Source organism: Manis javanica, chromosome 1 (genome assembly GCF_040802235.1).
Source record: "Manis javanica isolate MJ-LG chromosome 1, MJ_LKY, whole genome shotgun sequence".
Lineage (NCBI taxonomy): Eukaryota > Metazoa > Chordata > Mammalia > Pholidota > Manidae > Manis > Manis javanica.
In genome coordinates, this window is record NC_133156.1 from 165,141,281 (window position 1) to 165,159,513 (window position 18,233).

Genomic DNA, 18,233 nt, shown 5'->3' on the forward strand with positions numbered 1-18,233 from the left:
TGCTGAGCCCATGTTGTGCTTGTGGTCAGTTAAGTCCTGTCTTTTCCACGTGGACTATGGTTAGGGCAGAATTGAAATTTCACTGTGCCCTTGAGTTTCTGGAATTCTGCGTGCTGGGCTGTACTTTAAGTCTTTCTCCCTTTCATCTTGTTAACTCCACCTGTCGAGATGCCTCCTACTTTGCTTGAATGGTCTAGGAGGCTGTGGTGGACCTGAGCGCTTCCCTCCTTTTGTTGGTTGGGTGATTAATGCATTCATAAACTGCTTACTGTGCCGTGTGCTGTGATTCAGGTGCGCCTACCTGAGCTGATGTGGGGCCTGGAGAAGGCTTCTGTGAGGAAGGCCAGAGGCTGCGAGTACCTAGCTGAGGGGATAGACCCCCGTGGGCCCTGGGGAAGAGCTGATGCTCCACCTCTTCCTACCTTTGCACATGAGCAGGTGATAGCCCTAGGGCCCTCAGTGTTCTCATCTATAAAATGGGGGTACTACTTTGAAGATTGTAGGGACAAACCCATAAAACCCCCTTGTGTGGACCTCTTCAGAGACACAGAGTCAGCCTTCAAGATTTCAGTGTTTAACAGTTTTAACCATGAAGAACTTCTTTCTTCAAATTTGTCTCTTATTAACTCAAATTGGTTAATTAGTGATGTATTTGCTATGTTTCTGACCAATCTGTTGCAGCACTTGGAAAAATATAGCAATAGGTACTCAGAAAACAAAACATTTTTTAAAAACAAGGCAATTATTAATTCTAATTAGTAAAACAGTATTATGTTTAAAATACCATACTCCCAAAGAGTACTAAAAGGTTTATATCTTAAAACCAGTTCTCTTTCCTATTACTTTCCATGTTCCAGTGACACCTTCAATTCTTTTACCTTCTGGTTATATTTCTTAATAGATTGTGTATGTTGTTTTTTCTCTGTTAATATTATTATGCTAATTGAAGAGCTAACTCTTACACCACTGTCCTTATTTTTTCCCAGTATAGTTGTAAGCACAATTGTGATCGAACCTATGGACAGTGTTTTCATTATTAAAGTTATGTATGTATTATTACAGCTGAGCAAGGCAGTATTCTGTCATTACATTTCCTTTCTTACACAAAATTTTCTTTTTCCTAGAATTAATAATTGCCTTGTTTTTAAAAAATGTTTTGTTTTCTGAGTACCTATTGCTATATTTTTCCAAGTGCTGCAACAGATTGGTCAGAAACATAGCAAATACATCACTAATTAACCAATTTGAGTTAATAAGAGACAAATTTGAAGAAAGAAATTCTTCATGGTTAAAACTGTTAAATACTGAAATCTTGAAGGCTGACTCTGTGTCTTTGAAGAGGTCCACACAAGGGGGTTTTATGGGTTTGTCCCTCTACGGATTCCTTGGCGATTGTTTCCTGCGATGTAGACCTCATGATCTGAAATCAGTATGAAGGCAAAGGGTCAGTTCAAAATTGATAATTGATTATTGATGGGTAATAATCTGTAACTGAACTTGAGAATGTGACTTAGCACAAGCCGCTGCCATCTCCTATTTTAAAAATCACAACACAATTTAAGCAAAATCAGGGATAGCAACAGTATATTAAAAGAGATTATTTTTAAACTCTAAGTCAGTTTTCTGCTTTTGACAATTGGACCTTTTTAAACTAAATACATTATTAGCTGTGAATAGTATTTCAGTCTTTTGAAAAAGATTGATTTTTAAACTCTTAAAGTATATCAAAGATTGCCATACTACACAGTGTAAGATTAAACTTATGTGTGCAGTTGATATTTTGTTGAAGAGTGAAAAGCCAAGATGTATCTAGTTTAATGGGGTTTGGAATGATCTTGAAGTCCTGACTATATTTAAAATGAAAAGCCAGTATTTTCTGCTTACTTTTTATTGAGTAATGCACTAAGTGAGCTCATGGGTCCAGAGAGACCTCGCTGTGTCATCCATGCCAGCTTCCCTCTCCGTGTGGTTGAGTAATTCATCTGGGGTTGGAACTGGGGTTTAAATCTCATTACTAACTAGTTATTCATTTATTTCTTTATTTTTATTTTTGTATCATTAATCTACAGTTACATGAAGAACATTATGTTTACTAGGCTCCCCCCTTCACCAAGTCCCCCCCACATACCCCTTCACAGTCACTGTCCATCAGCGTAGTAAGATGCTGTAAAATCACTACTTGTCTTCTCTGTGTTGCACAGCCCTCTCTGTACTGCCCCCACATTATACATGCTAATTGTAATGCCCCCTTTCTTTTTCCCACCCTTATCTCTCCTGTCCCACCCATCCTCCCCAGTCCCTTTCCCTTTGGTAACTGTTAGTGCATTCGTATGTTCTGTGATTCTGCTGCTGTTTTGTTCCTTTAGTTTTTCTTTGCTCTTATACTCTACATATGAGTGAAATCATTTGGTACTTGTCTTTCTCCAGCTGGCTTATTTCACTGAGCATAATACCCTCTAGCTCCATCCATGTTGTTGCAAATGGTAGGATTTATTTTCTTCTTATGGCTGAATAATATTCCATCGTGTACATGTACCACATCTTCTTTATCCATTCATCTACTGATGGACATTTAGGTTGCTTCCATATCTTGGCTATTGTAAATAGTGCTGCGATAAACATAGGGGTGCATCTGTCTTTTTCAAACTGAAGTGCTGCATTCTTAGGGTAAATTCCTAGAAGTCCTGGAATTCCTGGGTCAAATGGTATTTCTATTTTGAGCATTTTGAGGAACCTCCATACTGCTTTCCACAATGGTTGAACTAATTTACATTCCCACCAGCAGTGTAGGAGGGTTTCCCTTTCTCCACAACCTCACCAACATTTGTTGTTGTTTGTCTTTTGGATGGTAGCCATCCTAATGGGTGTGAGGTGATATCTCATTGTGGTTTTAATTTGCATTTCTCTGATGATTAGCGATGTGGATCATCTTTTCATGTGTCTGTTGGCCATCTGAATTTCTTCTTTAGAGAACTGTCTATTCAGCTTCTCTGTCCATTTTTTAATTGGATTATTTGCTTTTTGTTTGTTGAGGTGTGTGAGCTCTTTATATATTTGGGATGTCAACCCTTTATCGGATCTGTCAGTTTCGAATGTATTCTCCCATACTGTAGGGTACCTTTTTGTTCTATTGATGGTGTCCTTTGCTGTACAGAAGCTTTTCAGCTTGATTTAGTCCCATTTGTTCATTTTTGCGTTTGTTTCCCTTGCGCAGGGAGATATGTTCCGGAAGAGGTCACTCATGTTTATGTCTAAGAGATTTTTGCCTATGTTTTTTTCTAAGAGTTTTATGGTTTCATGACTTATATTCAAGTCTTTGATCCATTTCGAATTTACTTTTGTGTATGGGGTTAGACAGTGATCCAGTTTCATTCTCTTACATGTAGCTGTCCAGTTTTGCCAGCACCATCTGTTGAAGAGACTGTCATTTCCCCATTGTATGTCCATGGCCCCTTTATCGAATATTAGTTGACCATATATGTTTGGGTTAATATTTGGAGTCTCTATTCTGTTCCACTGGTCTGTGGCTCTGTTCTTGTGCCAGTACCAAATTTTCTTGATTACTGTGGCTTTGTAGTAGAGCTTGAAATTGGGGAGTGAGATCCCCCCACTTTATTCTTCCTTCTCAGGATTTCTTTAGCTATTCGGGGTCTTTGGTGTTTCCATATGAATTTTTAAACTATTTGTTCCAGTTCATTGAAGAAAGCTCTTGGTAATTTGATAGGGATTGCATCAAATCTGTATATTGCTTTGGGCAGGATGGCCATTTTGATGATATTAATTCTTCCTAGCCAAGAGCATAGGATGAGTTTCCATTCGTTAGTGACCTCTTTAATTTCTCTTAAGAGTGTCTTGTAGTTTTCAGGGTATAGGTGTTTCACTTCCTTGGTTAGGTTTATTCCTAGGTATTTTATTCTTTTTGATGCTATTGTGAATGGAATTGTTTTCCTGATTTCTCTTTCTATTAGTTCATTGTTAGTGTGTAGGAAAGCCACAGATTTCTGTGTGTTAATTTTGTATCCTGCAACTTTGCTGAATTCCAATATTAGTTCTAGTAGTTTTGGAGTGGAGTCTTTAGGGTTTTTTATGTACAATATCATGTCGTCTGCAAATAGTGACAGTTTGACTTCTTCTTTACCAATCTGGATTCCTTGTATTTCTTTGTTTTGTTTGATTGCTGTGGCTAGGACCTCCAGTACTATGTTGAATAACAGTGGGGAGAGTGGGCATCCCTGTCTTGTTCCCGTTCTCAGAGGAAAAGCTTTCAGCCTCTCACTGTTCAGTATGATGTTGGCTGTGGTTTTATCATATATGGCCTTTATTATGTTAAGGTACTTGCCGTCTATGCCCATTTTATTGAGAGTTTTTATCATGAATGGATGTTGAATTTTGTCGAATGCTTTTTCAGCATCTATGGAGATGATCATGTGGTTTTTGTCCTTCTTTTTGTTGATGTGGTGGATGATGTTGATGGATTTTCAAATGCTGTACCATCCTTGCATCCCTGAGATGAATCCCACCTGGTCATGGGGTATGATCCTTTTGATGTATTTTTGAATTCGGTTTGCTAATATTTTGTTGAGTATTTTTGCATCTACGTTCATCAGGGATATTGGTCTGTAGTTTTCTTTTTTTGGTGGGGTCTTTGCCTGGTTTTGATATTAGGATGATGTTGGCTTCATAGAATGAGTTTGGGATTATTCCCTCCTCTTCTATTTTTTGGAAAACTTTAAGGAGAATGGGTATTGTGTCTTCTCTGTATGTCTGATAAAATTCTGAGGTAAATCCATCTGGCCTGGGGGTTTTGTTCTTGGGTAGTTTTTTGATTACTGCTTCAATTTTGTTGCTGGTAATTGGTCTGTTTTAGATTTTCTGTTTCTTTCTGGGTCAGTCTTAGAAGGTTCTATTTTTCTAGGAAGTTGTCCATTTCTTCTAGGTTTTCCAGCTTGTTAGCATATAGGTTTTCATAGTATTCTCTAATAATTCTTTGTATTTCTGTGGGGTCTGTCGTGATTTTTCCTTTCTCGTTTCTGATTCTGTTGATGTGTGTTGATACTCTTTTTCTCTTAGTAAGTCTGGCTAGAGGCTTATCTATTTTGTTTATTTTCTTGAAGAACCAGTTCTTGGTTTCATTCATTTTTTCTATTGTTTTATTCTTCTCAATTTTATTTATTTCTTCTCTCATCTTTATCATGTCCCTCCTTCTGCTGACCTTAGGCCTCATTTGTTCTTCTTTTTCCAATTTCTATAAGTGTGACATTAGACTATTCATTTGGGATTGTTCTTCCTTCTTTAAATATGCCTGGATTGTATATACTTTCCTACTAACTAGTTTTATGACTTTGGGCAAGTTCTTAATTTTGCAGGCCTAAATTTCTTACTTAGTAAATGAAGAGGTAGGGGTAAATCATGTATAGTGATTAAAGGAGACTACTTCTTTACTTCTCAGTGTCTGTGTACAGTGGAGATACTGTGTTAGCATATTACAGTCAGCTAGTATTAATTTTCCCCTATGCTTAACCAAATTCTTACTGCCTTTAAAATTCATTTCTGGAGTTTGGCCTTCTGTGGTAAGAGGCCTCTTCATAACTTCCCAGAGACTTGAAAATAGCTGCTGTCACCTTGGCTTTGTGCTTTTCAAGTTCAGTCAGTGCCCTTATATCAAATTTTTTCTCTCAAGGGCCATTTTAGTCCTCCTGTCACTTCTCTTGTGTCAGTAGAAATACAAAGCCCGAGTGTGTATGCTGGGTTTGTAGTCAATGCTCCCATTTCCTTTGGTTCATTGATCCTCTCACACCTGCTGTCTTCCTTGCAGGATACCACCATCCACAGGATTGATGAAATGGCTGCCTCTAGATGTGGCTATTTAGAAGCATTTGTTAAGGGAAATGTGTGTATGGTTTAAAAAATTCCACAAAAGCAACCTCTCATATCCAACCTCAAATGCAGCAGTTTTCTTCCCCAGTGGCAACCACTGTTAACAGTTTCTTGTATATACTTCTGGAGTTTGTCTGGAAAATGCTTCAAGTCCCTCTTCTTGTTTTTTAAATGGGAAGGGTAGGATGCTGTACTTTTGTACTTCCTGTACCTTGCTCTTCTAGCCAGGTCATCACAGGTCTTTCCCCATGGATAAATTGGCTGCATGCAGCAGAGGGCACTGTTTGCCCAGTAGACAGCACCAGTCATGAAGGGGGTTGTTCATGCAGTACAGCATCCCTGATGTGGACAGATCTACTTACATTTTTAGGCAGCTCATCCACTGTGGAGATGAACTGTAACTTCTCTAATAAGGATGGGCATTTAGATTATTAGTTCAAAGTTTTTTTTTATTTTTTAAGCAAAGTCCACCCTCAAAATATGATTCTTAAAAATTGAAGATTTTAGTAGCTTATTTTTATTAGCAATGATTAATTATCTGGCGTTGGCAATGTTTCTTCACAGGCATGAAGCGTCTAACTCAAAGTTTTATTCCATTTACCTACAGGTCCTTTTTCATCTCCAAGAACCAGAGACGACTGTCGTTTCACCAGCTTGGCCCGTGCACTACAGACCCAGTGCTGTATTTCTCTTCCCAGTAACTTGATGGGCCAACAGCACAGACCCTATAGTTTCTTCACAAAATGTACGTAGACTGGCCACAAACTTTCCCATTTCATGAAACAGGAAAATAAAGGGTGATTTTGTATCTTAATTTTTCTTCCTTTAATGAATTAACTCTTCAGAGATTAGTATATGATATACTGTTAAAATAAAAATGTCCTTTTGTGTACCTCCTAGAATTATCACACATGCTACCAGTTAATTTGTACTATACTTCAGTAACACTAGTTTACTTTAATCCCCTTGTTTGGGTCACATGAGGCCTAAAAGGTATTGAATTGTGGCCCAAATCCCTGCTGATTTAGATTCATACCAGGGATATACTTAAAGTCCATTATCAGTTACACTTTAGTTGAAGTGATAGAAAAAATCAGGAGAAGTTAATTTTAAGTTGACATTGTTTTGCTAAATAACACTAGTTCTACTTGCCGTAGTATTTGAAAGAGTACAATCTGAACTATAGTTAGCTTGTAATAAATGGAGATTGATTTCACAACTCAGCATTAGGCACATTAAAAGAAATTAGGATTATAAAGCCAATCCATTTTAGACTGGTAACAGAATCAAACAGAAGAGAATCACCTGTAATTCTACTCCCCTGAAATAGCCAGTTTGCCACTTTTTTCATGCAGCAATATTTCATACATTTCTCCATGTCAGTACGTGGACTACTACAGGGCAGTGTTAGGATAGTAGAATATTTGATCGTGTGGGTACAGATCACTTTTATTTGGAAGTCTCGTGGGTGCTAGGTTATTTGTGTAGGAATGCAGAAAAGAGGACCAAGTTGTAAGGGGATTAGAAGGAATGTAGTTTCAATTGTACCTGTGGATTTTAGTGCAAATAGAGGAGAGTGAGATAGAGTGGGAGTCCCTAATACCTCTCCCCTTGCCCCATTTTCTGAGAACTGAGTTTGTACTTCAGGGGATATGTCAGACTTACAGGCCTGGGACTTTTTAAAATACAGATCTTCTTCAGCTTATGATGGGGTTACATCCTGATAAGCCCATGATAACTTGAAAATACGTAAGTCAAAATGCATTTAATGTACCTGACTTACGAAACGTCAGTTCAGCTCAGCCTACCTTACACGTGCTCAGAACAGTTACATTTGTGTACAGTTGAGCAAAATCATCTTGCAGAAAGCCTATTTTATAATGAAGTGTTGAATAGTCCATGTAATTGATTAAATATTGAAAGTGAAAAACAGATTGGTTGGATGCAGAATGGTAGTCTGGGTACAGAATGGTGGTAGGCATGTGTGGTGGTTACTCTTATGATCCCATGGCTGACTGAGAGCTTTCGCTCACTGCCGCTGCCCAGCATCTCAAGAGAGTATTGCACTGAATATCACTAGCCCTGGAAAAGGTCCAAATTCACAATTTGAAGTTGGTTTCTACTGAATGAGTATTACTTTGGCACCATGGAAAAATCAAAAAATCCTAAATTGAACCATTATAAATTGGGGACTGTCTATGGTCTTTTCCCTGCCCTAAAAGGCCTTTTCTCCAGCTCTTCTTCTCAAGGTGCCCCTTGCCCTCTGAGACCCCTCTCCCTGCACTCTAACCCCAAACCTACCTCTGACTCCCCGTTAGCCTGCATTCTTCCTAGTTGCAGGACCCCGTGCTCCTGTGAGCCCCCTGTTCGGGATCATGCCAATAGGAGCACCAAGGGGCCACCAAGCGTGGGGCTAGTTCCTGCTGTTTCAGTAGGATACAATCTTTGGTTTTCTAAGGCTCTTCCAAGAAGTAAGAGAACTTAGTTTAAAAAAACGCCTTAAGATTTCCTAAGAATATTTAACACTGTACTTGTAAACCTAGCCCTCTGTGATAAACAGTCCAGTTTAAAGCCTTTTGATCCAAATTAGCAAGCGGTGTTACTTAGCACAATTAAGAGAGAAATAGCTTAGTGTATCAAATTCGATGTAACTGGATTTTGTATCTTTGTGTGTATGTGTGTGTATAAATAAATGAACTTTATTTTACATAAATATGGTGTTTAAAAAGTATATATATTAACCTATCTATACCCTTCCAGAAAATGACAGAAAGTTGAAATAACAGTCAGTCTCTTCTATATAGCATTTTAGGTTATTTGGAATCTTAGCCCAGTATGTTCTGATGTTAAAACAGTAAAATCTCGTCAAATAACTTAATTCAACTTGAAGCCACTATAAAATTTTGTTTGTGAATAATACTAAGAATATGAGGTAAGGTTTACAATGTAATATAGTAGGTGAAAAAAGATACAAAATTACACGTATGGTATAATATCAGTTTTATCTAAAAAATATGTGCCTTTGTATACATGAATAAAGAAACTGATAGAATATAAATTCTGACTTAACAGTGGTGATGGAATTATTTTTATGATCCTCATACTGTTTTCCAGATTTAAAAAAATCTTTCATAATCTGAAAAAAGATTAAAAGTATTTTTAATATCAAAATGGCATTCAGAGGTTAACATATGACTTGCTGTCTTTTTCAAATGTAGTTAGAAATTTTATTTTCCTCTTATGTAAAAAATGAACTAAATTCTTATTAGTTTTTGACTTCTTGTCTCAATATCAAGCTCCTTTTAAAATCAAATCCTTGTTATCCTTATTCTGATTCTAAGTGAAAAACTGTAGCTGACCTCTTAATATGCTCCCGTTAAAAGTGCTTTCATTTTGAACTTTCAAGTTTTTTATGGCATTTCATAGGTGTCATCATTTTTAAGTGGTTAGAAAACAAAATCAAATCTTCAGCAAGAGTGTAATTTGAGGCTGGTAGTTTTATTTTGAACCTGTGGTCTTTTAAGTGAATCAGGGTCAGCCTACAGTCTGAGCCCAGCCTAGACCTTTGGCTGTGATGAGGGATACACAGAGCAGCAGGTGACAGGGAGTCGTGCTTACTTTCCTGAGCTTCAGTTAGGAAGATCAGCTATAATACTGCACACGTATTTTGAAAAATGGGGTACTGTACAGATGTAAAACATTTAAAAATATTATAAATCCAAGAGTTTACCCTTTCCATTGTTACCTACCCAGAAGATCAAGGTGTGAGGCCTTTTAGGAATCAAGCAGGTTAATAAATGCTAAAAGCTTGTAAGAAGGAGAATGAAGATGCTCATTTATCTTGAATATGTTTAGTATTTCAAGGATAGAGACGTTTGTATCTTAGAGGTTTGACTAGTACATTTGTGTGGCTCTGATTCTTTATTAAATAAAATGTAAAAGAAAATTTGTGGTTATAAAATCAATTGGTGATACTTTGAAAGGCTGTAAGTCCTTGGGAAGACAATTTAAATCTAATAAATGATTTATTTCCACCAATAAAATTCAGTAGTAGCAAAGAATAAAGAATCTGAATATTCCATAAATACAAAAGGGAAAGTACTGATTGAAATGTATGTTAGGAAAAAAAAATACAAAAGGGAAAGTACTGATTGAAATGTATGTTAGGAAAAGATTTGGGAATCCTGGAAATTGACGAGTGGAACTGATTCCAATCAACAGTGTCAAGGCCTATACAGAAAAGTAAAAGACAAGCATGATTTAAGAAATACACATTCAAGTATTAACTGTCAGAGTTCACCATGTTCATTCTTTCCTATGTATTGGTTAGACATTAATTAGAATTGAAGATGAGTTTAGGCTTCTCATTTTAAAGGATACCCAGGGATGTTTAGGGCATTCACAGAAGACTAGAACAAACAATTCAAATTAGTAAAGTTTGTGGGTTCAGACTGAAATGTCGATTCTTGTTTGGGCTAAGAAACCTTGATTTAAGGATAGGTGGTTATAATCTCAATAGCCATAAGGAGGCAGAAGGGCAGGAAAGAGACCTATAAGATAGTTGATAAAGTGTCTGGCAAACAAACCTACTAGTAAGTGGGATTTAAATGTTGGCCGTGTTTTGTGGGGAGAAGGCCATATTCTTTTAAAGTAGTAGAAATGTCTTCTCTTGGGCTTTCTCAAGTAACCATGTGATATGTGCAAATAATGATTTAATTCTGTTTTCCTTGCCATAATGATATAAGTGAAGCTGGCCTCTTCTGGCTTTTTATTCAAAAAGTCCATAGATCATTGCTTAAAAATGAAAAAAACAAAGGAGTTCTGTTTAATTTCAGTGACAGCAGATGAGCTCTGGAAAGGAGCTCTAGCAGAGACTGGCGCTGGGGCAAGAAAAGGAAGAGGCAAGAGAACTAAGAAAAAGAGAAGAAAGGATTTGAACAGGGGTCAGATCATTGGTGAAGGTAAACTTATCTATAAAAACAGCTAATGTGCTTGATAAGTTCTTTACCCCAAATTTTATATATATTTTTGCAGTCTGCAAGCATCAGAACATTTCTCACAAAAGGCACTAGGATCTGTGGTTTTATTGTCCAGCCAAATGACTGACTTATTGCCTCATGACTCAAGGGGAGAAAAATCCCACAGGAAGGGATTCATCATTCAGTTGTTAATTCAACAAACCTTTAGTGTCCTTGTGCGGCATCAATAAACCTTATGTATTGTGACAGTCCCTGCCTTCAAAGAGCTTATAGTTCAGTGATAGAAGATAGAATAGATACATGTAGAGTTGGCAGACTCTCTCTGCAAAGGGCCAAACAGTAAATATTTTCAGCTTTGTGAGCCACGTGGACTCTGTTACAACTATTCAGCTCTGCTGTTGGAGCAAAAAACAGTCATAGTACATAATCAGATTGGCATACCTGTGTTCCAGTAAAACTTCATTTACCTAAAGAAGCGCTGGGCAGTATCTGGCCTGCAGGCTTTAGTTTGCCGCCCCCATGGGACACATGATTGTTTATACTTGTGTTTTTGAAGAATAAAAATAGTATAATGGACATGAATCAACATTTGTACCATGGTTGCTGATTAACTTTGAAGTAATATCTTTCTGGCATAAAGAAAACACCTTTCACTGCATATGTCTAGTTTGTTGCATGTCTACTTGGATGTTTTCCTGACTCACCTTGTATCTTATTTTTATTTTTTAACATTAAAACATTTTTTAAATTATGTTACAAAATCATACATGGTATACCTCACTGATCTCATTTCAGTGTGTTTCCTTCTGACAATTTTTAATGCTTTTTTTTATATACATAAAATACCATAATAGAAATAGATATTTTCATATGGTACATACTGTCTTATAATTTACTTTTTTCTCTCAATAGTAGGTCTTGGAAATTATTGCACATCAGAACTGATAGAGCTACCTCGCTTTTTCAATTTAGTGCAGAATAGTTCATTTAACCACTCCAATACTGCTGGATATTTAGATTGTTTCCACTTTTTGCCTTTACAAACAACACTTAAGTGGATATCCTTGGACAAGCACAAACATATGCCTTATACCTATATGGGAGTGTTTCTCTAAGCGATACCATGAAGTGGAATGTCTAGCTGTTAGGGTAGGTACATTTAAATCTTAATAGTGCCAAGTGGCCTACCATGTGATTATGTTTAAGCTCACACCAGCAGTGTCATTATCTGTACACCCATTGTCTGGCACTGTGACATGCAAGAAATGAATGATTTTAAAAAATTCTTATTTATGTGTATTTTTAAACTTACAGGGCGTCATGGCTTCCTATGGCCTGGTCTGAATGTCCCTCTTATGAAAGATGGAACTGTGCAGATGATTGCCCAGAGAAGCAGTGAAGAGCAGAAGAAGGTGGAAGCTGATCTGGCTCAGCAGAGAGAAGAGTGGGACCAGAAGAGGAAGATGAAGGTTAAACGGGAACGAGGATGGAGTGGAAACACGTGGGGAGGCGTCAGTCTTGGCCCCCCCGACCCTGGTCCCAATGGAGGTAGCAGAGTCCTGGTTTTGCTTACGTTTGTGATAGAGAGAGTACTTTTAGTTCTGGAGTTCCTTACTATAACTTATTTACTTGTCTGTTTAGATTGCCTTTCTCCAAGAAAGGATTTGGGCATCACCGAAAGAACTTCACATTATTATCTAAATGTATTTTATGGAACACTAGAGGCCCATAACAAGAAATATTCCACAAACAGGATGCAAAGCACTGGATTCTGGTGTCTTTATTGTGTGGCTTCTTAGAGCCTTAAACATGGTGGTGTGCACTGTGGATCTATACAAGCCACCTATAGGGTGCAGTTTCCCAAACATAACGGGTTGTGGGGTACCTATGGAGCAGCATAGTGTGGGAGTGTTGTTTTGGTAACAAAATAAACCAGATAGTTGTTAAGTCTCATAAAAGCATACATGAAATAAAAATCTATAGTACTTATCAGGCCAAATTAGAAAAACTCAGGTCCTTTCTACCCCCACCCTCCACCCACCCAAGTATATAAAGAGGTAAAAATGATCTGAAAAATTTATTCTCTTCAATGAATGAGAGATGAAGAGACAGACAAGAATTTGGCTGCTCTCTTAAGCTTGGCTTAAAGAGGAGAGGAGAGGAGAGGTTGAAATGGAGAGACTCAGGTGAACATTCTTAGAACTGAGCAAAATGCTTCGGTTGGGAGGATGAAGATATGGGAGGGAGAGAAAAAAACCATAAACTGAGTCCCTAATGAGGGCAGGTCCAGAGTGTAGATAAATGGATTAACTTGTGACAGAGGTAGGGCAGATTACAGATTCTGGTGAGCCTCTGTTGTTGGTAGTGGAAATGGGTGTGTGTTTGGAGTGGAGTCTGGTGGCTTCATTTTATCTGAGGAAGGGGTGGGGTTATCTGAAAGTAGGATGGGGCATTGATAAGCATGGCCACCTGAATATTTTGATGAAAAGGTAGGGTATCTAGGACTGGTTTCAGAATTATCCAGTGGAGTGGGAATTGGACAGTGTTTAGGGGAAAGGAGATTGGCCATGAGATTGTTGAAACTGGTTGATGGGGACGTAAGTTTTCATTTTGTTTTTCTCTTATTTTTTGTATAACACTGAAATTTTCTGTGGTAAAAAGTTAATAAGTAAAAACCCCCAGAGAGTGTTTTAAATGGCTGCTGTGGTGCGTGGAGAGAGACCTAACTGAAAGGACATGCAGACCAGCAGGCAGCAGACGCTGAGTTTTTAGTGGTCCACTTGTGAACTACACTTCGACTTCTCTTCAGCAACACCCAGCAGGCCAAGCCTGGCAGGAGCTGCACTGATCCAGGCCTGGCTAGCGTGGTGGAGAGAGGAAGGGGTGAGGGAGCCAAGGGCATCTGCAAGATTCCTGTGGAAATGATGCATTGTGATATCTTGGCTGAGTGGGGAGGCTCTGAAGACCAGATGGGTTGAGAGGAAGGGCAAACAGTGGCCAGGAGTCTGGAGGTGCTGTGGGTGCTCTAAGCACCATCGCCTTGAGAGTCATTGAGTGAGGGAGCTAGGTGGGAGGAGGGTACAGTCATGGAGATGGTGAATTTAGTGGCAAGCTGTCTGGTGGTAGAGGACTAGGGCGTGGCCTTGGGACCAGTACCAGAAGATCTGAGATTCTTTTTAAAAGTCAGTGATGTACCTGTGTTGAAAATGCTTTTGGACATTAATTGTATGGACACATTATCTGTATGTCTGCTTTTCTCTCTACAGAAACATATGATGACTTTGATACCAGGATACTTGAGGTAGGCATGCTAAATTAAATACCCAGTTAAGCTTTTGAAGAAGTGGGGGTTGTGGAGGCGAGATAGGGCAACAGGATATGAGGAATCTGAGATTCTTCCTCATTTAAAAGCCAGTGATGGTACCTGTGTTGAAAATGCTTTCAAAATGAGGAAAAAAAGCCTTTGGTGCATGACTCTTTCTGAAACACAGAACTGATTTGAATAAGCAAATAATGAAATTTTAATTTTAGTTACTTGATACTGATTCTCCTGACTGTTGCCATTTTTGGGGGCTGCCAGTTGAGGTCTCATGACAAGGCAACTTCTGTGGTATTGTCAATAACCTAATTTAGAGGTGATGGATTTTAAACATAAAACCTGAAGTAGCATTAGCAATCTGTCCTTGAATTATAAACCAGCTGTATCTGGCACTCAGTTCAGGGAGCACAGACTGAGAGGGGCCTCAGGGCAGGGATAGAAGAGTTACTGTGAATGTCCAGCTCTTGATGGGAAATAATCTCTGGGGCTGTTTTCAGGCCCTTGAAAGTGAAGCCTGTGCCAAGTAAATTTCAGTCACTCTTTCCAGTGCATTTCCTAAAATAGTCAACTTCCCTTTGAGCTAGTGCTGCACACTTAGTGCTCAGTAGCATACGGAGTAGTTGTTACTGAGTTTGCGAATATTGTGGTACCTTAGTGCGATTGTGAGTCTTGTTCCAGACCACCATAGTGAACTGAGTCAGATGAATCATTTGGTTCCCAGTGCTTATACAAGTTATGTTTACACTACACTGTAGTCAATTAAGCTTGCATTAATAGCACTAAGAAAACAATATACACACCTTAATTAAAAAGTACTTCATTGCTAAAAAATACCATCATCTGAGCTTTCAGCAAGTTGTAATCACTGATCACAAATCACTATAATGAACAAAGTAATAATGAAAAAGTTTGAAATACTGCGAAAAGTACTAAAATGTAACACCAGTAGGCTTGCTTTGATGCAGGTTTGCTGGAGACCTTCCATTTATAAAAAAGGAGTATCTGTGAAGTGCAGTAAAGCATGGTGTGCCTGTTAGATGTATTGTTTCTTCAGTATCAGTTGCATTATAGAATTTAAAATATGCTTACAAGCATTTTATGTCTTTGGGTCCCTGTTTATACCTTTTAGAAGTTAATCCCTTAGAATACTTGCATATGTGGGTGATTTCCTGTAAGATCATCCACAGGACAGGATTCAAGCTCCCTTTTTCTTTAACCTCCTTTTATGGGAAAGGACCTGTCATGTAAGCAGTTTAGTTAACAGTTTCATAGTTCCTGGCCTTTTAAATATGCTGAAAAAGAATGACGATTTTCTTGTAATTCATAATAAGCAGGTATTTCCAAATTTTCTATTCTCAAGTCAGCCTGAAATCCAGTGCTGTGCTAATTCTTTCTATATACTACATTTTATCATTTCTAAGATGCACGTTTTTCATACTTTAACATCTCTGATATTAGGGTATGTTGTATAATCAGTCATAAACTATTTCAAGGTTTAATCAGTGACTTTTTTCCTTTGTGGTACATTCATTACAATAGGGTGTACTGAGGTGTGCAGTTTCAAACCCCTTTAAAAGTTACCTCAGTCAAACTTCCCAACAGCCCTGTGAAATAGGAAGAGAACATTTTATTTCCATCGACTCCTGAAGAAACAGTTCGGAGAGCTTTGCTGTCAAAAAAGTTTGCCATGTATGCTCGTGGACTTGGAGGGTGGTGTGCCTGTTCCCCACCTGTGTGTGTGTGTGTAAGGAGCTCACACCCGCTTCCCTACTTCACCATCTTCTTAAGGTGTAATATTTATGGAACATTTTGTCTTTTAGGTAAGAAATGTTTTCAATATGACAGCAAAAGAGGGAAGAAAGAAGTCAGTCCGTGTCCTGGTTGTGGTGGGGAATGGCAGGGGAGCTGCAGGTGACTGGGGTGGGACACTGTTCACTGTGCTGGCAGTGCAGACGGAGGACACATGTGGCCTGGGCTTGGCTCTGTGTAGACCTTGGGTTCATGCTGCTGGCCAGATTTCGTCTGCTGATGTGGGCTCACAAATGTGTTAAACCTATAAAATCCCTTAGAGGAAAAAGAAAGAATAGATCTTCCTACTCTGCCTTTTCCTGTGAGGTCAATGGATTCTTTAAAAGGCTTAAGACACTATTGTATTATGTGTAATAGTGAAAAAATAGAGAGAAGAAAACCACTGAATGTTCAACAATAGGGACAAAATCATATAGCTGTACATTGTAATATTCTGTAGCCATTAAAGAGTTTTGAGAAATTACAGAGTAATGCTAAGTAAAAAAACAACTTCATATAAGACTGCATAATCCCAATTTTTGTTTTTATAAAAAATTACTTACATGCAAAGACTGGAAAGATATACACTGAAAAGGTTAATAGCATTTACTCTGATTTGTAGGTTTGCCAATTATTTAAATTTTCTTCTTTTTATGTTTCTGTTAAGTTTCCATGGTGAACATCTATTTTTGAAATGCATACATGAATGTATAAGGGAAAGAAAACTGGAAAACTGCCTGTCTAACCCATACTGACACTTTTAAAACAAGTAATGTGTTACCAGAGGAAACTACTCTTGACAGTTACTTTTATATCTTTTCCAGAAATTCTGCATTCATATATCACCATGGGGATCATATTATATCCATAATTTTGCACCTTGATTTTCTTGCTTCATATCATACCCAGAGATCTTCCTGTATTAGCATAAACAAATTCCCCCTTATTCTTTGTCTTGATTGCATAGTGTTCCATTGTGTGGATAAACACCTTTTGTAACCTTTTCCCTATTGCTGAATATTTGTATCCAATTTTCTACTATTTATAAAGAACAGTGAGCCTTTTATACATATAATTTGTTGTACTTTTGTGAGTATATCAATAGAGAAGATTTCTTTGCAGTGAAATTGCTGCCTCAAAGTTATACATGTTTTAAATGTTGACAAGTGTTGCTGGATTGCCCTCCCAAAAGGCTGTATCAATTTGTGTTTTGTAGCATTACACCCTTGCCAGCTCTGGATATTATCAAACTTTACTGATTGTCATATGATATGTGAAACAGTATCTCTTAATTTTGATTTGTGTTGCTTTAATTATGAGAGTTTGGACACCATTTTATATTTATTAGCCATTATTATTTCCTTTTTTGAGATCTGATCATTTTTACCCACTTTTCTATTGGGTGATTGTTCTTCTCTTATGGACTAGTATAAGCTCTTTGTAAGTTAAGGACATTAGCCCTCTGTCTACCATGTAGACAGGTAAACCTTACCTAACAAGCTTATCAGTCTTTTATCACCTCTGGCTTTGTGTCTTGCTTAGAAAGCCCATATTCGAAGATCACCTATGTTTTCCTGTGTGACTTAGGTGGTTTAATTTGTACTGTTTAGGAATTAGAATCCATAGTTCCTTTTGTCCCAGGTTCTCAGATGTTGCGCATATCTCATAGAGCAGTATTGTCTTACATTGCTTTACTGTGTAAAATGTAGAAATAAAATACGTTCTGCAAAATAAATAGTTAATGGTACCAGCAAATGATAGAAATGTTTCTGTTAATTTGTGATAAACCTCATTTCATGGGGTTAAGCATTCACAAACTCAAGAATCATTCAGAATTGCATTTGAAAGTTCCAATGAAACTTAGGGTTTTACTCTATAGCAAAGTAAATTTTTTCCCAACCTTTCTGGTTATTTTAATATATTTTCAAAAATGTTTAAATCCATTTATGCTATTAATTAACTTAGAGCATGGTAGGTTTTTTAAATTGAATCTATTTAGTTTTATCTGGAGATTTATAAAAGATAATGTAATTCAGGAGCTGAAATTTGAAATATGAAAGATGTGCCAAATTTATACCCCTTTTTATATTTTTGCTTTTTCTTTTACAGGTTTTGCCATTGGGAAAGCCACTGAGCGGGTAGATGCTTTCAGAAAAGTATGTACATTTTTCCTTTGTTGAAGTAAAATATCAATAAACTATGTGCTAGACACCATTGAAACTGCAAAAATGAAAATAAATAAAAAGAAGAACCCTCCCCTGAGGCTTACT

At 37.6% G+C, this 18,233-nt stretch overlaps 1 protein-coding gene across 4 annotated transcripts in view; it reads left to right on the forward strand.

Annotated features, from left to right (window-relative positions):
• The window catches only part of MRPS5 (mitochondrial ribosomal protein S5), a 57,770-nt gene that overhangs the window by 34,349 nt on the left and 5,188 nt on the right, over positions 1 to 18,233 (forward strand). For all 4 annotated transcript variants that reach the window (XM_017665752.3, XM_017665750.3, XM_037002158.2 and 1 more), the window contains 6 exons: positions 6,485 to 6,622; positions 10,713 to 10,838; positions 12,171 to 12,404; positions 14,123 to 14,157; positions 15,996 to 16,086; positions 18,073 to 18,119. In XM_017665752.3, the coding sequence (XP_017521241.1) occupies positions 6,583 to 6,622; positions 10,713 to 10,838; positions 12,171 to 12,404; positions 14,123 to 14,157; positions 15,996 to 16,086; positions 18,073 to 18,119 (573 nt within the window). In that variant the 5' untranslated portion in view covers positions 6,485 to 6,582. The remainder of the gene's footprint in view (positions 1 to 6,484; positions 6,623 to 10,712; positions 10,839 to 12,170; positions 12,405 to 14,122; positions 14,158 to 15,995; positions 16,087 to 18,072; positions 18,120 to 18,233) is intronic.